This window comes from Equus asinus, chromosome 4 (genome assembly GCF_041296235.1).
Source record: "Equus asinus isolate D_3611 breed Donkey chromosome 4, EquAss-T2T_v2, whole genome shotgun sequence".
NCBI lineage: Eukaryota > Metazoa > Chordata > Mammalia > Perissodactyla > Equidae > Equus > Equus asinus.
In genome coordinates, this window is record NC_091793.1 from 83,606,254 (window position 1) to 83,633,108 (window position 26,855).

The 26,855-nt window shown below is 35.5% G+C and overlaps 1 protein-coding gene across 5 annotated transcripts in view; it reads right to left on the minus strand.

The window, feature by feature from the left end:
• LRP1B (LDL receptor related protein 1B) overlaps window positions 1–26,855 on the minus strand; it is a 1,812,874-nt gene that overhangs the window by 44,871 nt on the left and 1,741,148 nt on the right. For all 5 annotated transcript variants that reach the window (XM_044768977.2, XM_070507612.1, XM_070507613.1 and 2 more), the window contains one exon: window positions 19,787–19,948. In XM_044768977.2, the coding sequence (XP_044624912.2) occupies window positions 19,787–19,948 (162 nt within the window). The remainder of the gene's footprint in view (window positions 1–19,786; window positions 19,949–26,855) is intronic.

Here is a 26,855-nt window from a genome sequence, read left to right on the forward strand (position 1 = left end):
GGCTAAAGTCTATTAACATGGGTTTCGTCTATATTTAAGAAAAGTAGCACTTTCAAAAGTTGAGAGACTTGGAGATCTAAAAATTAAGTCAATGTTAGTATCCGTCCATCCTGGTGTCTGTTTACAGTTGTTCTAGGCTTGGCAGGTGTGGCGTACGCAACACAAATTCTGTTTTTATTTATGAAGAATATGTTAGCAGCAGCCTATATGATCATCTAGTACCACCCCTTCAACGCCGACATCTCTAAAGAGCAACTTTCAGTAGTCAGGTTGCTAGACACCTCCTACTGACAGAGAGCTCTTTTAATATTGCCCCCAGTTGCTTTAAATTTTATCTTTTGGTCCTGGTTCAGTTGTCTGATGGGACAGAGAAGTTGGCTGATGTATCTTTCCAAGATCTTCATGTTATGCCCTTATTCAGAGGTTTCGATAGTTGATAGTTCATCAGAATCACGTAGGTGACTTATACCCAAATGAAAATTTCAGCTCGCTTCTCTATCGCCCAACACCCACCCCTAGATTCTAGTTCATAAATATGAAATTGAGCCCAAGTGATCCACATGAGACGGGCTGAAAAACTAGAATTCAGAAACTAGGAATGCAAGAAATGATGATCTGGAGATAATATTACTGACTAGCAAAGGGACTACACTGTGTAATAGTTATCAATGGATTTGATTTGACCTGAAAGCTTATTTCTCTACTAACATTGTGAGCTCTTATTAAAATGTAATTTTTAACCTAAAATTTGAATCTCTTTGTTTTTATAATCATAATGCTGAGAAGACCTGAGAAATTAGAAAGAACTGGGTTAAGATTCTGAGAGTTGATGATTGCCCTTTACCACACTGTAGCAAGAAATAGTTTGCACTCACCTAAATGGCAAAGTTAAAAACTTATCTACCATTTACTAATTATAAGTAATTTTGTTGCATAAATTAAATCTGTTTTAGACTATAATTTAAAAGACAAGAGAATATACACAACTCATTAGTAATTAAGGAAATACAAATTAACACCTCAAAGAAATACCATTGTACACCCACCAAATTGACAACAAATAGTAGAAACTCTTATACACTACAATTGGGAATGTAAATTGGCTCAACTAATATGGAAAACAATTGACAGCATCTATTAAATGTGAACACACCCACACCTTATGAACTAGCATTTCTACTCAATATACATCCAAGAAAAAAGCACGCACATTTGCAGAAAAACACGTACATAATATGAACAGCAACCTTTTTAGAAATAGCCAAAAACTGAAAATAATCCAAATGGGCATGCCAAGAAGGATGGATAAACTGTGGTTCACTCATACAATGGAATATAAATAAATATTTTATTTATATTATATATTATATTTATATTATATATACGTATGTATGTATAGATAGATAAATGAAAATGAAAACATTACAGCTATAAGCAACAGCATGGATGAATTTCATAAACATAATATTGAGAGGAAAAAGCTGAACACAAAAACATATACACTATTTTTTCATTTATATACAGTTCAAAAGGCAAAACTAATCCATGGTTCTAGAAATCAAAAAGGAGTTATCTTTGGGGAAAAGAGAAAGGATAGTGATGAAGAACATTAGGGAGCATATGGGGTACTGATAATGTTTATTCTTGACCTGAACGTTGGTTTACACTGGTGTGTACATCTCCTGATAATTTATTGAACTGTATACTTGTGATTTTAAACTTTTCTGTGTATATTATGCTTCAATAGAAAGGTTTTTTTTTTTAACCTAATGGCATACAAACTACAATTAGAAAATTTTAGAAATTCTGGTTAATTTGCTAAGTAAGCTAAATAGTTTTACTTCTTACAGACATTATTTTTAAAAGGAATTCATGGTCCACTTTTTATGCTTTAAAGGAAATTTCCCACGCTTTAGTACTTTCAAAATTTACTCATAGCATGTTAGATACACATTATTCAATGCAGTTTATTGGCCTCATGGCATAAGAATGGAATCCAAAGAATATAAAAGAAATGTTTCTTAAGATAAAATTGTGAAATAAGCAGATATTAGAATTTATATTTTAATAAATAATTCTAAATTGCATGCTGTTAAGCCATGCTCCTTTTTCCCCTCTACAAAAAGGCATAAATCATTTTAAGCTCAAAACCTTTTCTGTACAGACATTCAAATGGAAGACATTTCATTTCTCCCGGTTCATATGCTTAGCCCTTTAAGCTAAGTTGAAGTTCAGGGACAGAGCTACTCGCTACACTCCAGCCCAGCCAGAGTTGCCTCCCAACACCTTTCTAGCAAAATTTTCTGATTATCTCCCTAATCCATTATTAGACTTAAGACACGGAGCACGTAAAAGTTGCTGAGTTATACATTTGGCTGGATTGTTTTCTGCACCACTGCTAGGATTCTAAGGCCCAACTCTTTGAACGTATATTTCCACCCTCTCTCCCTCCCTCCATCTCTCTGTCTCTTTCTTTCCTTTTTCTTTATCTTAAAGCCCTCTCTATTTACTCAATTCCAACTCCAAGATTCCTGAATAGAGGAGAAAGTAGATCTTCCTTAATAAGGGACCTTAGCATCTGATATTTAAACTACCACATAAGCTTTGGATACATGCAAATTTGAAAGCAAAATAATTCCTTCAAGTGCTCTCTGTCATTTCAAGTTTAATCATTACACATATTATGTGCACGACTAGGCAAGAATCTGAGACAGCTGATGGTGCTGTCTACTTATAAACTGGGTCATTCAACCAAAGTCCACACTCTCTGCAATTGCATCAACATCATGAAAGCAATGTATACTAAGTCATAGGAATGCTACCTAACTTCTCTCTCACTCCCTTCTCAGCTATAACCCACTTTGAATTACAAGCATACGTGTAAAACTTGTATAAATATATGCTGTATTTTCATCAATGTCCCCTCTCTGTATACTCTCAAATAATTATTGCACACTCATACTTAAGTTCTAAGCATCTCTTCAGCTGTTTATCTAATAAAAGGAATACTTCATTAGCACTTCCCAATCTAGTAGAAATTTAGCGAAGTATGAAGAAGAATAGTATGTGAGAAAGCTCCTTCGGTATGCGACTGTTCACTTTGCTTCTAAGGATCCTGCCTTGACCAAATAACCACTGAAACGAGCAGAGAACTTTAGCAGTTACTGGAAGAACACTTTTCTTATCCCAGAGCACTGAAAAATAGCTACCCCATGAGCTTACCCCTATTAGCATCAAAAAGGCTTTAAAACCATTTTGAAAGTAATCTTTCTGTAAGACAGATATGAATTTTATTAAATAAAATATATTGATATTTTCATCAATGACTCATTTATCACTATGACTATCAATTATTTGGCTGAACTTGCCTTTGCAGAACTTTCATAGCTTTCTGCTTTTTTTATATATTTCAACTTTGACTATGTGAAATGTCACTGATTATGAGGCAATGACAAATCTAAATAAAAAATTTAGAAATTCTTCTTAAAGAACAAAGAGTTAGGGATGTGGATGCGGTGGTTGGTTAACACCAAGGTGTGCAGAAGAGATTGTCTTCTATGTTGTGATACATAGACATAGCCACACACACACACCCCTCCCTCCCATGAACTACCATCTTTTTTTTCTTCAAATTTTAGATTTAGCTTTAATAGTTATTGGAAATGAAAAAGGGGGGGGGACGTGGTAGACTAAAAGAAGACAGGTTAGAAGAAAATACAGGTGATAGCAGACTTTGTTGGAGGGGCTGGAATAAGGAAGAGACTGAAGATAAAAGAGAGGGATTGAAGATGAAAGATAAAAGAGTCTAGCCAGATTGGCTGGTAAGCATTCAGCAGGAACAGTCTGCATTTATGGAAAGGAAAGCTGGTGGAACAACATAGTTGATCTCATTTTGAGCAACATGAGTAATCTAACCATGACAATAAAATGGAAGTGGTGGGTCCGTAACTGATTATTTGCTGAGGACTAATTGTATGTGCATCTGACTAATTGTACTGGGAGCTATGGGAAGAGTTCAGAAATACAAGGAAGGACACTAGCTCTCAGAGAACTGACAACCCAACTGAAAGGTTAAGACAAGAAAAAAGGAACCAAAATTGATCTGAATAACGTCCAGTGTGGCAAGAGCCTACACATATTTTACTACTAACAAAATTTTCCTTTCTATGGAACATTCCATCTCCTAAGTTTTGAGCATTTACTGACCTGAATGGCATAACAATTGAGATGTTCTGCATATGATAAGGAGGAGCAATAATGAAATGTAATTAATCTGTGCTAAGAAAGTAGAGATTACCATGAAATTATATAATAACACTTTATATTCACAATAGAAAAATTGTTATAACCTCTGAAGGGTAATTACACTGAGAACTGCATAGTAGCACCAAACACAATCATGTAATCTAAAGGACAACGATGGATATATAATTACAGAGTATTCATATGGTAATTCGGTAGATAGTAACTGGAGAATAAGCGAATGGCTATTTTCTGCAACAGAAATGAAGTAATTTTCAAGGGAGATCGTTATTGCATTCTGCCTCTCTCTTTCTCTCTCTTTCCTTTTGAAGCAACCAGAAATACAAGGAAAAACTTCTTCCTTTAATCTTTTTACAATATCTTAATAGACCACATAAAAATATGTGTATGTATGGCTATATATACAGGTTTATGAATATTCATGGAGAGCCAGATGTCTATAAAATCTCTAGCTGCATTTAACTTCTTTCCCAAATATTTCTTCCTATTGAAAAGTAATTGCTAAGCCTATTTAGCTATTAACTCATATTTGCACGTGGACTACTCACATTGCAAAGCTAGTGAAGTGTGAAATGTATTTAAAGAGAAGGAAGCCCAACCAAAATAATACCACCTAAACAGGAGTTGAAGATACTCAGTAAGAATAATGGGGAGCCTGGAGAGTCTTCATTTGGGAATACAGAATAGTTATACAGGGGAGACTATCTCATACAATTATATGTATGTACATCAATTGCTCTTCTTCAAGGAATTTTGACCTGGCCAAAAAAAAATAAGTTGCGTGAATTGACTTTAAGATTCATAATTTAAGAAAGCATTTGATAATTTAGGACTGCACACAAACACACAAACAACAATAAATTGAACGTAAAATGGGATTACTTTCACAAAGGAGACTAGGTAAATCCTCAGTGCATATCTCCAGGCATCCTATAACGGAGCTGCAGGTTCAGTGCAATTCACACTCCACCTTCATGTGATTTAACTGTGTCTCAGGAGCAACAGGTTCTATGAATTTTGTGAATGTTTTCCCTTCAGGGGGGTTAATGGCTGCTTCCATGTATGTATGAAATGTAGCAGAATTTCCAGGACAGCCAACAATGGTATTTTATAAACTTTTGATGAACATTTATACTAGGGTGACATAACAAGAAAAAGAAAAAATCAAAATCGTTGGCCAGAATATGAGGGACTTGGAAGTTAACTTCAATCCTTCCTCTGGCTGACAATGTGACCTCATCTGAGTTAATGGACTAATTTCTCCAAGACACCCTTAGGTCATCTTTGAACAGAGGCAGTATTACTAAGTATGCCTAAGTTTATGTCATAATTCCCCCCTCATCAACCCATTGTCAACAACGCCCTTTATATCATCAAGGCCAATTAGAGCCTATTTTGAGTAAAATGATGCAAATGATGATTACAATGATGATAAACACTCATTTTCAGCTGTCTTCTACGTGCCAGGCACATGTGTTTGTTATAATGTCATGTATTACATGATATTATCCTCATTTTATAGGTGACTAACCTGAGACACAGAGAGGTTAAGCAACTTGCCAAAGACCACACAACAACAAGTAGGAGAAATGAAATTCAAAAACCCAAATAAACCTAACTCTAGAAAAGAAGCTTTCAGTTTTCTTATTCAATAATTCATACGTTTGCTCAGAAAAAAAGAATCTAGAAAGTAACTTTGAATCTTTGGTGTTCTCTTTCCCTTATGTGTATCTAAAACCGAACATGCCCCCATCTACATAGATATCTGAGGGTTTAGCCACCAGTCAGAACGTTAAGGGCCCTGTGGCAGCAAGAGCAGCAGGCCCACCAGATGTCACCATGATGTGCAGTATCAGGCACATTCACATTTCACATGTCACTCTCAGTCCCCCATCTCAACCCAAGTTGGATATTTGCCTCTGGCGATTGACAAATGGTCTACAGCACTGGGTTCTTACTTGAAGGGAACACCTAGCCATTCATGTGATCTGTTCTTTATGAGGCAGGATCAACTCTGGGTCCTTCCAGATAAGTAAAAAACCAAAATAACAGCCAAGAAACCTCAAAGTAAGACATGCCTGAGGTGTTACCATGTACTGACATCTTATTTAGGATGAAAATATTTGGAAGGTTTTCTGGAAAAGTTCTAAGATTCATAATATGTTAACAACAGTAATTGTGGCCTTTCCTTCTCTAGAGTCGGTTTTTCATCTAGCAAGATTTAGGAGGCGAAAGAGGTAAAGTAACATAAATTTGCTTAGAATTTTATGATTGCTGTCTTTGAAGGATTATGTAAGTAAACAGAAAAATAGATTTAAGAAATATTAGAGTATATTCTTTTTTACATTCCTCAAATGTTTTACACAGCCTATGATATTTTAATAATTAAACTTATTGCATACTCCTAAATATATCTTCCAATTTTAGAGCCGAGTTTAATAAAGTATGCAAACATTGAATCCAGGTTTGCCAATTAAATATTCACCAAGGAAAAAACTTGTGCAAAACTCTGATTAGAGCTGATAAATTTTCATCAGGAAAGCATGTCTAAGAAAATTAGCACTTTCTAATTTATTACTAAAAATAGAAATATATCCCACGTATTTCTATAGAGAAAACTGAAAAATTTAAAAGAATGAAATCCACTCTGAGCAAACAGTGCCATCTTTGAGTATCCACATAGAAGGAAAATGTAAAATTCAGAAAGCCAAGGTATCACAACTTTGATTTGAGTGAGACATATGAAGTGAGATTTAAAACATACCAGCATTTAAATTTTCAACAAACTGCTGTTTCAAATTACTTCAATAATTTTAGTAATAATAAAAAAATTAACTCATAAAACTACCATGGCAATATTTTTTTCAAATATCAGAGAAACCTATATAACTTTTGTTTATAAATAGTGTTCTTGGTTGAGTATTCCTCTATGTTTTAAAGTGATCCAGCTATTAAAGGTTTCAGCAAGTAACTATTTATAAAGTGATGGAGAGTCTTTTGAGACTTGTAAACAAGCTGACTTGCAGATGACAGCTAAATATGGTTTATCACATGAGGCCAAGTGAAAACCAAATACATGAATAAGCACATGATGCCTTAAAAATAGAATGAGAATGAAGCATGCACATATAGCACGAGAATGAAACTCTGACCATAAAAAAGCCATTTACCATATTTAGGCCCTAATTTCTCTATCAGAACGTTGAGTATGTATTAAGGTTCAGTTAATTTCAGCCTGATGAAATTTATTAACTTCTTCCGTGTAAATAGGATCTATTGTGTTAATATTGCCCACGCCCTCAGAATGCCTATACTTTGATAGAACCCTTAGGCTAACAAGGTTGGAAAAAAACCAAGATCAATAAAAGATTTTAGTTAATCAATACATGGGACTAATTTTTTTAAGACAATTCAGAGGACAAAGTAATAATTCATTTTTAGAAAATTGGAAAGAGTTTCATGGAGAAACAGAAGATAAAGAATGCTGGGTAGGAGGTAATCATGGAAAAGATCATCTCAGATGGACATATCATGAAGAAAGTCATTGTCACCATGTTAAAGCTTAACTGGAGGCCAGCGAATATCCCACCTCATCATACTGGGAGAGGATGAGGCCATCCTAGACAAACCATGCAGTTTCTATGTGTACAGTTTTCTTTCTCTCTCTCTCTTCTCCCTTCTATCCTTCCATCCTTAATTTTTTCCTTCCTTCAAGCTACTCACTTGAAATCTACATGTCAACATAATGATTTCTGACATACTTAGATACACTTCCTTCTAGTATTCCTTCAATATGTTACCTTGCACAATACATAACATATATGTATCCCTCTATATCAATATATTGATATCAATATAGATATAAAGAGAGAGGTTTCTACACTGGTGTGATATCAAGAAGAAAAACAGCAGATTATATAGAAGCGATTACTGTTTAATCAGAGTTCACTGAAACATTGAGAATATCACCTTGGAAAGGTCATCCAGCAGAATAATATGTAAAACTATAAAAGATTTCCCCTGGTCCAATGTGCATGTTTCCTTTAGGTCAGATGTGTAGGTGTAAAATAGGTCATTGATAGATAATAATCAGCTTTCCACTTTACTAAGACTTTTATAGTAACTCAAAAATTACAGAAAATTATTTTAAATTTATTGTTAGTAGCATTTAACCTCTAATATGATTACAAGTATGCATTAAATTGCTGTTATTAATCAATATATTTTTTTTTTTTGAGGAAGGTTGGCCCGAGTTAACATCTGTTGCCAATCTTCCTCTTTTCACTTCAGGAAGATTGTTACTGAGCTAACATCTGTGCCAATCTCTCTCTATTTTCTATGTGCGATGCTGCAACAGCATTGCGAGATGAGCAGTGTGTAGGTGCATGCCCAGGAACTGAACCCAAGAACCCTGGGCCGCCAAAGCAGAGCGCACAAACTTAACCACTACACCAACGGACTGGTCCTTCAATAAAATAATTTAATCCCAGATAATTTTTATTTAGGAAGATTATTATTCTTGGAAAACATCCTTGTAAATTGTTTCAACCTTAAGGCAATGAAATTAAGTTATTACTCTTTTATGCACACAGTGTACAAAAAGATACCGTAGCAAGAAACTTTTGATACAGTAACTATGTGGGTTTGTTTGTGTAGATTCCCGACTCTTCCCTCCATTGAGACAGTAGTTGGGTTCTTAATTTACCCTGCCGTATTTTTCTTCATCTCATTTATCACCATCTGACAGCTAACATGTTTGCGTATTATTTATAAATACTAAAGTGTATTGTAAGAGCAGTTTTCTGTTTTATTCATGACTAAATCCCAAGCCTCAGGGGCCAGTACATATTACATGTTCTATTAATATTTGTTGAATTAATGAATGAGCACTGCCCCTTGGAAAGCCAGGGCACTTCAGAAAGCAGAGAACAAAAGCCATACTGCTGATTTTTTGGTTTTAAAAGCCCAGAGGCAGTTATAAATTTATGTGATTATGGGATCAGTGGAGACTTGTTTTACTCTTGAAACTAACTAGAGTTTGTCAGGATGTGTATGTGTGAGTTCAGATGGGGAGAGGAAGGTGGGAGATGAAAGAGGAAAATCAGATTGAGAAGCAAAGACAGACGTTATCAAGTCCCAATAAAAGAGCACTTGGATATCTGGTGCCTGCATGGAACAGACACTCAGCTGCTGGATCAATGAACCAACTACTGGACACCCCAGGCTGCCATGTGAATGAAAGATGTCACCCACCAAATCCCCAGAAATGGAGCAGTCCATAGAATTAGCCTAAACTCCCCAGCTTTCAATAAGTTTCATTGCACAGTCACAGTCTAACCTGTGTGTGGAAGATAAACCTACTCAAGAAACTCTTTTCTTCAATGACCTGATTTCATTACTTTCATGTGACTCCCTGTAGAAGTCCATCCTAAATTCATGCATCATTTTAGATATTTTGGGGGGATTTTTTTGAGGAAGATTAACCTTGAGCTAACATCTGCCGCCAATCCTCTACTTTTTGCTGAGGAAGAGTGGTCCTGAGCTAACATCTGTTCCCATCATCCACTATTTTACATGTGGGACGCCTGCCACAGCATGGCTTGAGAAGCAGCACATAGGTCTGTGCCCGAGATCCAAACTGGTGAGCCCCGGGCAGCCAAAGCAGAGTGTGCAAACTTAACCACTATGCCACTGGCCAGCCTCCACAGAAATTATTTTTAAACAGCATCTCAGATCACATCCACGAATGTTATAAAACTACTAAATCTATTTTTATTGTTCAAATTATATATTACCTAAATAGCTATTACCTAAAATACATATTAACTGTATATTATAAATGATAGGCATGGAAATATCCATTAAAAATGAAAATTTTAAAAGTAAATATTTGCAATTGATTTTAAAATTTACAAAGGACTTTTCTTATAGATTACCTCACTTGAAACTCCCAACTCTGAGAAGCAGATAGTAATAATTATTATCATTATTTTTTACAAATCGTGGCCAAATTTTACCCGTGATGCTAAAACTAAATCGAAAATCCAACATTGTAGAATACTATTTGTCAGCCCACAACTTTCCACTTTGTATAGTTTTAAATGACTCTGAAATAATGTTTTAACTCTATATCATCACCTCTAAAACTCAATGTTTCTTCCTCAAATCTGAATTCCAGTTTGACAGACTCCAGGAAAGGAGCTTAGAGCATGTATTCAATGAAGTTCCAGAAACTCACTGAAATGATAGGCAAAACATTTTATGTATTTGTTTTATTTGAACAAGAGATTCTTGAAAGGATCAGAAGCCTACATTACATTCCAATTTAAGGACCACTGAAATCTAGAGTTGAAAAATTCTAAGTTGATTCCGGTTCTTCATGGTCTGGAAGGTACCATGGAAGTGATTTGAGTTCTCGGCCTCAGAGGAGAATTGAGTAGTCAGTTAAATAATCCGTCATTCATTACATGGTCATAGCCACACCAATTTGTTTCTGCCACCATGCTGATTATTTATATCAATTGATTTTCAAGAAAGCTTGCTCTCAGATCATTGCCATACAATTTTTCTCAGCCCTCAGAACTAATAGATAAAGCGCAAACTATTTCATCAAACTGAAAATTAGGTCATACTATAAGCAAGGATTTAGTCATGGATCTCCAAGTGGTAATGCAGATCTAGAATTCAAATTTAGCTATTTGGTCTTTGGATTAATCTGCTAGTGCTATTCTGAACCAAGTGACCTCCTGTTTCTCAGTGTCTATACTTCAGTTGTATTTGATTTTATGGTGGCCACTCCTGTTAAATGGCTTTTTCTCCTGAAAGCTCATTTTCATATAATTAAGCACCTATATTGTGAAAAATTATTGGCGATCTCCTTTTAATTTAACTTTTGCTCTTTTTAATGTTACTTTTTCGAAAATGATGGATTTTAAAATATATTCATTTATTTAAATCAAACATCATAATTCTATCTCTGCATTCATGAGAATGAAACTGAAGAAATAAATACACCTAGGAATGCACTGCTTTGATTTAAGCAAAGATCGTTTGTGTTTTTTTTTTTTTTTTTGATTTGGTAGGTTACATAACCACAGAGTAATTCATAAATCTTCCCTCCTTTCTTTGGCCTTTTGCCCTATGGGACTCAGAAGCTATAAGTTTAAGATTTGGGTTTTGTTTTGTTTTGTTTTTTTAACCTTGAGAACCAATGATGGCATACTGACTCTTTTGCCATTTTTATCAATATTCGAGATAAATACAAAAATTTTTCTAGCAGAATATAACTACCAGAAAAGGTTCTATCTTTTGCATAAAACAGAATAATATTACCTATTTATAGTGATGAAATCTTTAATAGTTAAACAGGGAGATTATCATATTAACTATCGATACGAATTCTATTTTCTTTTCTTCTATTTAAAGCATTTCAAGATTCCTGACTCATAACCCTTTTTCAAAACATGTCAGTTGACATTCCAAATCTGATATAAACCACTATGTTTTAAAATTACTCTTAAATTTACATTTGAATTAACTCTTTTAAAAATGATGTTAGTCAATGCATTTAACTAGAAGTAATTGGCTTGGTTTGAGGTAAGCTTCAAATAAATATTTTTGTTTAATTTGTGTGTCTGCCTATGTATGATTTATTACTACATTGTTTTAAATACACAATTCTGTTTGTAGATAATTATTTATGAATCCATTCTGTTTACTTAACACCAAGAACAGCAGAATCACAATCATGAATGGCTTCTATTCATGAAAAGCCTTGCTTTTTTTTGAGGGCTCCCAACGGGGTATGTTCAGTTTATTTGAATACAAACCCATCTTTAGACAGTTACTAACCACTACCTGTGTGACTGGTTATTTTCAACCTTCAAATAAGCAGTTTTAAGGCTGCTTTTCATTGCCTTTCATATTCGTACATTTACTTTTCCTTAAGTTGAAAAAAGAACTGTTGGTACTGCTAATGTGGCATAAAAGTAGAAGATTAAACCATCTAAACATGGCATGATTAATGGGTGAAGCACTGTTTCAAGAGTATTGTGAGATTAGAGTTGTCTCAAAATCAAGTGAAGCTGTCATAGAAAAAAGTTGCTGCTATGATTCCAACAAGAGAAATTAAGCATTTTTAAAGATTTTTTTCAGTCATACTTTCTGAAATTATTAAACATAGTTACTAAAATTCCAAGTGCAAGTTACATGACACAGAGTTAAGTGTTTATCCATAGTTGGCTCTATAAACATGAAATTGGAATTTGAAACTTAATTGTATAAAAAACATAAGGATATGCTTCTAAATAGCATGGAATAAAGTTTGTTTCTGATCTCCAATTGATTCTTTTTGATTATATCACTCTACATTGTGGCTTTGTCTGGCTTTTAATCTGAAAAGATAGGCCATTTGGTTTTTTATTCACCAGAAATTACGTAGAGCAAGAGTCTTCAAAGACCTTTTACACTGATGTACTTCCAATGCCTAGAACAACAAATGATACCCACACATGTTCAATACAGAGCAGTTGAATAAGTTAATTTTAATAATCAGAACACTGTGCTTTGATCACAAATGACATACTATCTGCTTGGAAAGATTTCTTCACTTTCCAATAAATTCTTTTTTATATAAGCACACTTTTCTTAAATCTATCCCTCATTATTATTTTTACATTTCCTTTAAATGAAGGCATAACATTATAGTACAAATCTGTTTTTAGCAATTCTAGTTTTACTGATGGAACAAAATTGTCTTCAACAATCTTTCTGCAATTATTACAATTTCCTCCAAACTATCTAGACTAAAATAATAAAATTATTACATGATCTTACCCTTAGATCATCATTCTCTATCATGGTCACATGAAAAAAAGAAATATATTTATTTTCCTTCACACGTGTTAACTCAAACTTCATTGTATCTTTACACTATTTTTTTTCAAACTAAAAACGCAAGCATAGAGTTTCTCACGGACTGTGGCTCTTAATGAGCTGTAAGCAAAGGTGGTCCAGAACTCTGGCCCAGCCTTTTGAGTGAGATCTTGTCAGTGCACAGAAAAAGAGTGGGCCCAGCAGACTGGAAAGGAGACCGCTCTACTCTGTTTAGATTCATTCACGTACTTAATACTACCTACTAAGTCCAGGCACTAAGTTGACTCCCAAGCTGGATGAGGTAGGCAAAGCACCACGTCCTCTTTTCTATTCTAGTGGGGTAGAGTCAAGAACATGAATGACAATGTTAACATAGTATGAAAGTGCCAAAGAGTAGGATTGAGTGGGGAAGTTAAGAAGACAAGGTAGGAGAGTTAGAGAGACTTAGCAGATATTGAGGATCTCATGTGGAAAGAAAATGAGGTAGGAACAATTAAAGCAGGAAATTTTGGAGACAATGAACAGGTTTCCAAGGTTGGAAGAAAGGGTGCATAAGGGAATGTGCGGTAGTACCCCGGGCCAGAGATGATCAGGGCCTGAATGAAGGCAGTGCTTATCTTCTCACCAAGAGAAAAAGAGTCAGGGGACACTAGGCAACCAGGGCTCCAAAAGGCTTCTTCACGGTAGGTGTGAATGTTCTAAGAATCCTGAATACCTGAATACCTAGGAAATAGCTAGGCCTGAGTGACAATTTCAGTTTTTAAGTCACATCCTTTCTTGGAGTTCTGGGCTCAGTGTTAATTGGTCTTCATACTAGCAGGAATGCTGAAAAGATTCTATTGTATTTTTCTGGTCGTTATTAAAGTCTTTTGGTCTCCTCTGCTTGGGCCTGCCATAGGCTTAATCAACTCAAGATAAAAATTCTTATCAATGTTTCTTTTTGATGGAGTGGAAACTTGCAACAACCAGGTTGAGCCAGTTTGCACCATGAGCTTTGAGCATTCTCAAAGTGAGTCTAAAAAGATGCAACAAAATGAGCAGGATACTAAATGACAGGAAAATATACCAGGAGGAGCCTACTTTTAGAGTCAGACCTACAAAGCTACAAATTGGGGCTTCTATGTTCCCTAACCTGGTAGACTACGGAGAATGGCTTAATCTCATTTTTTGGTACTTGTGTGAAGTTGGACTAATAATACTAACCTCACAGGGTTGTATGTGCATTTGTTAAAATATCATATATTAGATAAAATAATGTAAAAGAGCACATACCTCTGTGATACATTATACATATGCAATGATTATTTCCCTTGCCAGCCATCCCCTAGGAAAATCAAATAGAAACAGAAAATGCAAATTTCAAAAAGCTTTTCCTTCTGGGCCTTTGCAAACGCTGTTCCACTCCCTGCTTCCTCTCTTCTTCTTTCTTCCAGTCTCATCTTAGATGTCACTTCCTTCAAGAAATCTTCCTAGAGGCTGCATTCTGTTTTCTTTCCTGGGTTCTGGCAGCTCTGTATTTCATTAAACTGTCTATAATAACTTGCTTCCTTTTCAGAATCACACATTAGATTGTAAGCCCGTCGAGGGCAGGATATATCTCTGATACCACTGTTTCCTAAATGCCTAACAGAGTGACAGACTCACTGTAAACACCAAAACATGTTCACTGACTGACTGACCAATGGAATAAAATTGCTCTGAAAAGCAAATGATAAAAATAATCCCATCGTCATCACATATGGTAAACTCACATCTATAATTCATAGCTTTTATAAGCTACTTGATAGATTCTGATTCTAATACCAGTTACAACAGATGATACGTTTGGACGACTGTCAGATACTCCTAATTTTATAACTTGAGATACTTCTTAATGTCTGTACTTATTGGAACCAGTGGGAGTAAGTCATGTGGGTGTATTTCTAATAAACTAAGTTCCAATTGAAAGTATAAGGGTTCCGTAAGAAGATCACTGGAGGACTCTGAAAGTATCAATGAGAGGACAAACAGATTGCCATGTGATTTGAATACCTGGTTCTTTTTTATTTATTTTTTTGGTGAGGAAGATTGGCCCTGAGCTAACATCCATTGTCAATCTTCCACTTTTTGCTTGAGGATGATTGTCCCTGAGCTAACATCTGTGCCAATCTTTCTCTATCTTGTATGTGGGATGCCACCACAGCATGGCTTGATGAGCCATGTGTAGGTCCACATCCAGGATCCAAACCCATGAACCCCAGGCTGCCAAAGCAGAGCATGCAAACTTAACCACTACACCACCAGGCTGGCCCTGATGAATATCTGCTTCTTAGACACTGATTAAGTTTGTCCTCATTGGCCCTTTTGCCCTTAATGTCATTACTATTTAATTACAGATAACCTCAGATATTGTTGACCTCATTTTTAACAACCAGATTTAAAAGCAAAATGCCAGGCTTATTATTTTTTTGATTTATACTAGGAATCCTTGCTCCAGAATATCATGAAATGGAGTTATATTTGTTCATGAACAACTTACTTAAAGAATATTTAATTTGGCTTTTGCCGTTATTTGTCTCTGTCTCTCCTCCCTGGGTGCTGCTGTTAAAATTAATTTGCATTTCAGACCTCAGGATTTTATATCGCCATTAGAGTTTTGAAATGTTTTTACTCAGCACAACTAAGAAATGATGTTCAACCTCCCACTAATGGACCTTTAATTAGGCACCGCAATGAACCATTCTGTCACTCCTTCATTGATAGAGAGAAGACTTTGTATGCGCAAGATACAATTTTGACAGAACACCAAGTCCGTTGAACCTTGCCGACTCACATCTAATAGATCCTAAATTTATTACACGTTTGTCAGCTGCTGAATTTATCATTTTAATGACACTGTCCACAGACTTATTTTGCTGCCAAAGAATAGCATCACCATACTGCAGGGATGTTTGTTGACATCTTGATCAACAACTCCTGGGGTCCAATTCTGACTATAATATCACTACTTTGGGACCTTCAGCAAGTTGTTTAACCTCTGTCTAAGGATTAATTGGTTAATTTTAATAAGTGCTTTACAGTAAAAGGCGGGAAGTGCTATGACTGCTAATAGTGATAATAAAATTATAATGCAGCCTTTTATAATGCATCAGGCTACCTCAGACTGAGATTCTATTAAGTTGCCAATTAAAATATGACCTAACTGAATTAATTCTTTTTAAGAATCCAAATTGCTATAATGATGGCCACATAGTATTTTTTAACTTAGTTCAAAAAGAATTAAGAATGGTGATGCTTCAACTTAAAAAAATGAGGGAAAATTTAAAAAGACCAATGTTCTACAAGGATGGACCAATTGGGAACTGAGAAATAGCTCCACACAAAAATACCAGATGGCGGTACCTTGCTTAAATGTAGCTTTGTAGCTTAAATTGCTTGTTCTTTTATTAACTTGTCTCCAAACTGCTTTCATTTATTTACCTATGATTAACTATTTGTTCATTTGTTTTTTTCAACAAATGCCATTGTTGGGTGCAGTCTCAAAGAAGTCTTCCCAGACAAGTAAAGAATGCACACAGTTGACAATAATATCAGGGAAAAGTGAACAGAGCCAGAAAGAAGTAAAGAAGCAGTGACTTGAAAATTCAGAAGAGAAAGAGATTAATTCAGACTGAGGGAGGATGTCAACAACTTCAGAAAGGAAATGATGCTTAAGCTGGACAGAGCCAGATGGGTAGGATTTGGCATGGAGACATGAAGGTGAGGAGGAATCCAAAGAAAGTACATTTCAGAGGAAGAGAACAGAAAGAAAAAGTCACGATGCCAGGGAAGTTTACAAATAGGGAAGTATGATGTGTTGTTTTACTAGAATAAATGAGAGGCTACAAAAATAGTTTGAACAGTAATGAGAGTCTTCGTTATGTGGGATAGTAGTTGGCATTATCCCCAGTTTGCTTGGAAATCAGTTGTGTGTGAGAATGATGGAGCAAAAGAGAAAAAAACTCCATGAGCTAGTAGATGGAAGTTGTGCTGGAATACTATGATGTTGAGAAGAGGGAAATGAGAGAGCAATGAGATGTGAGCAATGTGTGAGTGGGGATACATGCATATAATGGTACTGTATTTGCCAAATAAACTGTTGGCCTGTGATACATAGCATTTAAGAGGTAAGTTGGGCAAGCAACGTGAAAAAGGGCATTGGCTTAGAGTAGTGGCATCTATACAGATCAAGAAGAGGCTGTCCTAATATGAAGAGAACGTACACTTAGAAAAGGAAGCACTAATTTGAAAATGAATCTGTCTCTTTGCTGCAGCAAAAGTGGCCCCCGATGTAACATCAGAAGCAAAATATTTACTATTATTCTTGATTCTTAAGTAAGTCAGTGCATAAAGCTTGATTCCATGTGGTTCCGTGCACTTCCCACAATGACCAGAGACCTATGCCACTCCCCACGAGGTCCTCAATGATATGGAAGTATCAGGGGACCAAAATGTTAAGTAACTTTTAAGGGTGTGGGCCCTGGAGTTGGATTGCCTGGGTTTGAATCCCACTCTTCTAGCTACTAACTGTGTGATCTTCAAGAGGTTCTTTATCCCTCTTCAGTAGCCCCCTCTGTAAAATGAGAATAAAAGCAATACCTTAGTTCATTAGTCAGATTAAATGAATAAATAGAACTAATACAAAAAAAGAAGTAATTACAGGAGAGCCCGGATGTAAAAAAAACCTCTGTAAATGTGATTGAGATGGAAATCCATTTTTTATATAGATAAAACAAAGTATGGCTGGTCTTTTGAGAATAGATACAGAGGTGCAGAGAGCAGCAGCTAGGAACAACTCAGGTAAGAGATGCTGATAGCTTGGAAGAAGGTAATAAGAATGAAAGTAGCAAGAAGTGTTCAGATTCTGAGTATATTTTAAAGGTAAAAGTGAGAATGAAGGTGGGATGTGAAAGGAAGAAGGAGTCAAGAATGACTACAAGATTTGGGGGCCTAAACAGTGAGTGTTTCCCTTTACAGAGATAGGAAAGACTAAGGTAGAGGAATTTTTGAGGGAGAAAATCAGGTTAATTTAGAGCCAAGGCAAGCTGTCAAATAGATAACTAGGCATAAAAATCTGAAATTCAGGAGATAGGTTCATCAGGAAATATAAATTTGAAATAATTTGCGTTTGGATGCTTAAAACCATGCAATTAGTTGAAATCACCTAGGCAGTGGGTTCCAATCTTGTTCACACATGTGAAACATCCAGAAAATTTTAACTAATACAGATGCCCCATTTCAGGCTAACAGAATCGGAATCTTTGGAGGTAATGTTTAGAAAATGTTGTTGTATTTTATAAAAGCTGTTAAGGTCATTCTAATGTGGAGTTGTATAAGAATCACAGGCTTAAGGAGTGTTTTAAAGAAGAAAAGAGATACAAGGATGAAGTCACCAGTTACTCTAATGTTTAAAGGTCAGAAAAATGAGGAACCAGCAAAGGACCCTGGGAAGAAGCAGCCAGTAAAATGAGAATAAAAAAAAGAGAGTGGTAAACATAAAGACAAGTGACTGAGGTGTTTTAAGGAGGGAGTGATTAACTTCTGACTGTAGGGGTGAAATAGGCGTTGAGAATTGGCCATTGGATATGGCAACATGGAGGACACTAAAAGAAACGAATTCACTTGACTTTGATAGAAGATGTCTCAGCAGAATAGTGAAGATGTAGGGTCAAAAGAAAAATAGGAAGAAAGTAATTGCAGAGTATAACAACTCTTTAGAGCAATGCTACTGTTAAAAAAAGCCAGCAGGGAAATAATGTTGTAGCTAGAAAGGGATGTGGGCACAAGGCAAGGTTTGTAAAGAAAGGATTAGCTAGAGAGGAAAATACTGATAAAGCAGGAGAAAGAGGGGGCAGTTGTAAGAGATGTGTCCATGAGTATCTCAGACGGATCTAATGTATGAGTGGATAGCATAGCATTAGATGTGGCATGGGATTCGCAGTCATAAGACAGAAGACAAAGTATATGGATACAGGATAAAGTCATTTGAGGGATGTGGTGGTGGGAGCTGGTGGCACTTCTCTTTAGACAGCTTATATTTTTATCAGTAAAATAGAAGCAAGTTCCTCAGCTGAGAATCAATTCAGGGAGCAGGTATCGGAGGTTTGAGGAGAAAGGAGAAGATATGATATAGACATCTAGAAGAGCCAATGTATTAATGAAATACACTAGAAGCCATAGCTGGTGCACATTTGAGATTAGTGATGAAAAACTCAAGTGAGACCAGTCTATACGACTATGTGTGTTCCTTTCAGTTGCATTCAGCACTGGGGCACCAGTTGAGGACAGATGGAGAATTGGATTCAACCATGCTTATGGTTTTCTAGGAAAGTTCAATAAAAAGGCGGAAGGAGCAAGGGAGCCGTGGGTGTATTCAGGGAATAATTATATTTATGGACCATGGAATCTAAGCTAGAGAACGAGAAAACATAGAATCTTTAAATTAAGAGAAGGATGTAGGACAATGTAAGAATTGTTGGAGTTGGGGTGACAGAAGGAGTGAACCTGAAAAATATGGAGTGACTGAAATTGAGAAAAAAGAGGGAATATAGATATAAGTCATAAGAAAATTACTCAATGTGAACATCAAAGCATGCTGTCAGACTATCCTGTGGATGTTGCTTTCACTTACAGTACTGACATCTGTCTCCAGTATGTTCAGGCTGGCAGTGGCAGTAAGGCTGGTTCCCAGCAGTCACACTGCAGGTCCCTCCATTTTGACAAAAATTCTCACAGACTGTCTTACCACAGTTTGGTCCAGTGAACCCCAGTGCACAGCTGCAGGTGGGTCTCCCTGTTGGGAAAAAATAGGTAATAAAAAGGAAATTATTTGACTGCAATTGTTTGTTTTCATGGAATCCTCACTAGATAAGAATCAGGAAGCCAAGATTCTGGTCAGGATCTGTCCAGTAGTTAATCAGTGACTTAGGCAGTAACACGACCTCTTTGGATCTCAGGTTCCCCATGTTCCAATGAAGCCTAGATTAGAAGATAACTCAGGTTTATATCAGGTAACATAACCAGAGCTCATTTTATGAATAACCATACATGCAGACGTCCATTTTTATGCTTTCAAGTGCTTGTGTTATTCTTTGTACTTCTCTTTTCATGTTCATTTTGCTTTTTTTGATTATTTTTGCTCTACTCATATGTGTTAAGGTAGATTTGTGGTGACCATTAGAATAGAATATAGAGACAATCATATTTTCTAATGTTCAATCATCATGTACCAACCACTGCTGAGTCTACACAAAGCTTAATTTATTATAAATTAATATTTTAATAAGTTTAAAGTGGGCCTGTCATCTATAATAAGATTTATAAACATTAGTTATTTTATTTGTTTTAAATACACATACTGAGTTTAGTATATAAGCACTTACTAAGTCCTATTTTATTTCATTTTGATATTTTTATTCATGGTAAACAACTGTCACTTGTAGTCTAGTAAGATGATTTAGAAGTCTAATATTAAGAGCACATGATAGCAAATCTCATGGATCATCTTTGTACAGTGTTCTCTATTTGCTCTGCAGGAGCTAACATCACAATGAAAGGTAAACAATCCTTTAAGGTGTTTTGAGCACAGCATGTTAACTGTTCTATCAGGAATGAGTCTCTCTAACTGCCTGGACTGTCAGGGACTGAGTAGAAAATGGAGTTTAGAACTAGCTCTGCAGGAGAGGTAAAGAAAAAGAACACAGAATCAATGGCCCTCATTGGTAATGGGGACAGAGTGAGGTTTAGAAGTTGTAAAAATGTAAAGAAAAAACATTAAAGAGAATAAGAAGGAAATTGTTGTAGATCTCAATTCACTAGGATTCAGAAAATGGCATTCAGTTGACTAGCATCAGAGAATGTCCAACCAGCTCCTCTCTTGCCTTCGTAGACATGAAGCATAATTAGAGCGGTCAGAAAAATGCATGGATGAAAGGCTCGCCAGACTTGAAGTGGGAAATTGATATAAGTCTTCTCTACTACCATAAATTCTACATTGAAGGACAATTCTACATTTCTTTCTGGGAAAAGCATTCTTAAGTGGATAAAATGCACCTGGCCTGCATTTCCAAGAAATGAACAAATCGAAGCCCCACCATTTTATTTATTCATTTATTTACTCATTTATTTTGGTGAGGAATATTGGCCCTGAGCCAATCTGTGCCAATCTTTCTCTATTTTGTATGTGGGATGCTGCCACAGCACGGTTTGACAAGCGGTGTATGGGTCCCTGCCCAGGATCCAAACTGGCAAACCCTGGGCTGCCGAAGCAGAGTAGACACTTAACCATTACACTACCGGGCCATCCCCTATTTATTTTATTTTGAAAGGGCTCTAGATACTTAAAAATGTTAAAAGCTATCGCTTCTCAATGAAGAAAATTATATACATTTTTATGCTGAGTAGCATTGCTTTAAAACTTATTTATAAATGTTACCAGTTGTATGGCAGATAAACGCTTATTAATAGATTGAGAAAGAAGGTGAATTTTATATACATTAAAGCTGAGTAACCTCATGTTTCCATTGCCAGAAAATGACTTTTAAAACTTTTAGGTAAATATTTTTCTTCTAACAGTACTGAATTCTCTAGTTGTTGCTTACATACAGACAAAATATCTTCACTGGAACAATAAGGGGTGAGAAATAAAGACACAAACGAGGGAATAAATAGTGATAGAAGATGAAAAGGACAGATAATTGTTGCAACACAGTCACTAAGGAAAACAAAAGCCCTGAACAAAAGAATTGCTCTTCATCAACAAGAATCAGTGAACGACTTACAGAGAAACAGAACATATAAACAGGAACACAAATCACACGAGGAGATGTAAGACAAACAGCAGAGAAAGCAGAGGAGAAATCAACACGCATTAGACCAATCAGAAAAAGTGCCCTATGACGATAGGATTTAAGCACTGTAGACTTATGTTTTTCTACTTTACTTTCCCATTTTTTTTCTTAAATGAGTGAAAAAAAGTAACGATAGAAGTTTGAAAGAAACAAACACAGCACACTAAGGCACTTGAAAATTCCTCTGTCCCAGTCAATCCGAGAAATGACACTGTGCTTTCATCTTATCTGCAGCTGTTTTGAAACTAGGGCAGAGTGACCAGATTGTCCCTCAGCTGGCATATGCCTCGCATCATTCAGATTCTGCCTGAATTATTTTCAAAAAGCTCTTCTTTCTCCTCCTTTGAAGAGCAGATTTCTTCTTGACGAGTAGAAATTTTCATATTCATGGGAATATTATCTAACTTGAAAGTGTGGTGATACAGCAGATCTTTGTTTGTTGATGGGAAATGAACCATCTGCTGCAGAATTTTATAACGGATTCCAGCTAATATTTTCAAGACCCTCTCTGGGTGCACCCTACAAGTTACATTAAATTCATTTATAAAGATTTTTTGGCGTAGCTGACTCTAATTTTGACATTTGAAAGGGAAACAGCCCTGTTACGATGACCAAGGTCTAGATTGACAGCAGTGATGCATCCAGGGAGCTGGAGAGCTCACAGCCTACAGCGGAAGCGGAATCAGAAAGGGTGTCAACTGACCTGAGGAGAGAGGGGGAGGAAAGTTTGCTGCTCTAATCAGTCTAGTTTCCATAGTGCTCTCAGCTCAGACTTTAAGAGGTTGTCAGACTGCCTGGATTCATGGACTATCTGTGCCAATTACTGGTTGTGAGACTGTGGGCAAACAGCACCTCTCTGCTTATTTCCTCATGTGTAAAATGGGGATCATAACAGTACTGACCTCATGGAGTTATTGTGCAGAATCACCTAGAGCAAATGAGATAATATGTGCAAAGCATTTCTAACTGTACCAGGCACATCGAAAGCAGGCACTTATGTTTTAGCTCCAATTATTATGACTATTCCTACTAAGTGAGATTCACCATTTACAGGTATGATTTACTCTGCGACTGTGTGTACAAAGGCACTTTAACATTCTGGAATTATCATTCTGAAAATTTTCTTAAATTACACATTTTATCTCCATTATTTGCTTAAAATAAAATTTGAATTTGCTTGTATGGCTGTGATGGGATAGAGCAAGAATACTCCAACTTTACTATCAGACTCCACCATTTTTAGACTTCGACAGATGGGTCTTTCTCTCTTCTTTACCTTCTAAACATACTTAGTCCTACCTTTTAAAAAGAAAACATGCAGACACATAACACAAACGAAAATAAAAAGGCAAACCTAAAATTTGCCAAGTCCATCTAATGTGTAAGTTCAAATTTTGGTACAGCTTGAGCTTTTTCAAAAGAAATGTATATTTACTGCTTCCAATTCTACCAATATATGACAAACCAAAATCTCCCATCATAAAGTCACATTCCAATCCTTCATTGGGTTTACAGGGTTTTTTTTTTAATATACAAAATAATGTGTCTCAATCTGTTACTTCTGTTTGTTCTCTCAAAAGAGGGGCTGGATCCCTCAATATGTATGTATTGCTCATATAAATCAATTCTGATCCCCTGGTGGTAAGAAAGGTTTAAGAATGGAGACATTAATGCGTGGTGTTGTCCTTACTGCATGCTCATGTATTCCTGCAAAGCTTACCTCTAATCTCTTAATCCCAAAATCCACTGATTTCTTCTCAATCATCCTCCTCCCCAAGTTTTCTCCTCATTTTATGTTTATTAACATCTACACTTGATAACTCTATCTCCACTTGGCTTCGAAGACACTAGTATTGTTGATTTCCCTATCTTTTTTCTGACTTTTCTTTTACAATTGCCTTTATGTTTTCTCTTTGTCTGTTGAAACAGGTTCTTCCAAACTTATTTCAGATATTACCCAATTTCATGGCTTCAGGAATTATCTCTCATCTGAATGCCTCTGTCCTAATTTTCTCACTCTGGGGGCATTCTTCTCCCTAAGCTTCAGACCTTCATTTTCACTTCTTTTTGTATGTCCCAGTGGGGATATCTCTGGCTGCTCAGTAGGTTCATCAACTCCTCCCATGACACTCCAAGAGGGAAAATTCTTCTAATAAACATTGTCCTCAGTGGCACACATGACATCAGTAGACCATAGGTTCTCCCAGTGCTAGGTGTACTCCGCATTCAAGTGCCATGCTGTATGGCAACAAAGTGCCTTGCTGGAAGTAAGCATACAATGAATGGAGCTTTATTTATTTAGACTGCTTCTGTTCATAGATAAAAGGAGACTGGCTGCACAAATCTTCTGTAGTATTCCAGCAAATGTTTATACAACAAAGTAAATTAATAATAAACTGTTGAAATTTAACTGGATAACCAATAATAGCTAATGTCAAATATGGTGAAGACATAACTAAAATCACTAACTATCCATAATCAATAATAAATATTAAGGAACATTCATTGAAAAAACTAAAGATTTTATTGCTCAAAAGAAAACAATGGAAATGACTCAATCTCATAGAATTCTTTAAATTTCATTGTTCGTACGATGGCCCTTACATACCAAAACCATAGTTTCAGTAAAAATGGTTGATTCTAAATATTTCATAAAATATCTAATAGGAACTAAATAAATTTGGTGCAAAGTTAAATTATTTGTTTTCTGTATCAGGCATACCCAGGAATGTGATCTTGTTAGATGTTTATTTATTGTGTGGCTTTGGAAAACTTAGATTTCCTTGCTGGATCACCTTCTGCATCTCATTCTGTAAAATGGTGATAGTGATGCCTACCAGGTGCTGGTGAGATACATGGCACAATGGCTGCCACATAGCAAGGACTCAATAATTGGTAAATTTATTAGTATGAGTAGCAGTACTGATATTATTATTACTATTAGTATTATTATTAAACAAATTATCAACTTAAGTTATTATGTAAACTCGACTGAGTACATATGCCTTTGTTAAGAACTCCATATGAAATCCTGATGCACATATTTTCCCCGTATTTACTCTTCTGGACCCATAGCCAATTCATATATATTGGTTCAAAATAGCATATTTTCAAATGCAATCATTTTTATTATATGAATAGGTAAGTTTATGGATAACAAAATGATTTATCATCAGTCTCTGTTAAATGAGCATTAAATTTATATAATTTGGTTACAGTTTACCTCTAGATAAATGGACCTATTTAACTATAGGTCGCCTTTAGTTATATAGTCACAGTCAGTGATTTCTCTGATATGAGCAGAGGGTGCTGCTGATTTTCAGTGATAATAGGTAATGCCTTAGAGCACTGACTTTGGAATAATCTAGGTTCTCAGGTTTTAGTTTTATTAACCACTCTAGTTCATATCTGAAAAATGCCACAATGTAAACATCATAAAGTGGTTAAAATTAAGTAAGATAATGTATCTAAGGAATTTACCAAGGTTCTTTGACATTTATTAAGCATTCAAAATGTAGTTATCACTATAATAAAGATAGCAATAATTATGTTTGCAAAATTTCCAAAATATTATAGTTATTGAATATATATTCAATACAGCAATCACAACCTACTTCTAATAATTTTAGGGTAAAATTTGCTGGATAGCTTTTAGTCAAGTAATAATCAACATGTTTTCTCAAAAGCATATATTTTCATTTGAGTATTATAAAGGTGTATTTTGCTGGTATTTTTCAATAACTTGATGTAATACTAGTAAGTGTCTGTCTTTCAAGCAAGATTTATTTAACAAACAGTTTTTAAGCTGATTATAAAAATACTACTCATCAGTACGATTTAATCAATATTGTGTGACTTTAGAGGTGAAATAACTTCTCTGATCAATATTGGACAAATAAATTATGACCCTTTTTTCTATATAAACACAATGCTTGAAAGTATGTTGAACTATGGTTGAATGCCATGAAGGAATGCTGCTAACAGCAATCACATGTGAACTTCCTATGAGATGGTGAATGTGCTCGCTATTTCTGAAGGGTAGATACCTGCTAGTGAACATCATTAGTTGGTTCTCTTTTTAAGCCATTTATTTGAATTCATATTCATTTGTCTATGTGAACCATGCTGCTTACACTGTTTAACTTGATGCTAGTTGAGTCAGCCTGGTGCCCATAAATTTTTGTCCCTGGTTATAGTGTTTTATACCCAACTAATCCTCTGTGTATACGGTCATTGTTTATTTCAAATAGTCTAATAAACACATTGAGTCTAAGTAACAGCATTTAATTGATATTTAAACTGCAGAACATATTTCCAAATGTTTACATTTAATATTTTTCTATGAAAACAGTATCTAAAAGTTACAGACTCCTTATTCACAACATCTTTACTCTTTGGACTGAAGTCATATTGTTGTTCCTTTGTATAGAATAAAAATAAGCTGAGAGACAAATCACTATAGCATCATTCGGGTAGTTACTAGATCGCAATCAGAAAGTTTATCTCTTGACCTCTTACCCCCAAACTACTCTCCTTTGTGAAATCTGTCTTCACTTCTTACAATCAAGTAATAAAAGTTTTGAGTGTTTAAAGAAATTGCTGGTTCTTTTGATAAAGAATTTTGACATTCTACCTTTCCACTTAAGGTAATGTTTTCGTGGACTGAAAGTGAGTGCCCGTTTATAAATAATTTTAGCAAGTTGACTACAGCTGTCAGTTGTCTTAAGTATCTCAGATTACTAAGAATTATTTAGCAAAGGCTGACAAAGAAAAGGAAAAACTGGGCTTTTTCCAGCTCCATGCCAGGTACTACTTATTATATTCTGACATGTTTCAAATTATAGGTCACAA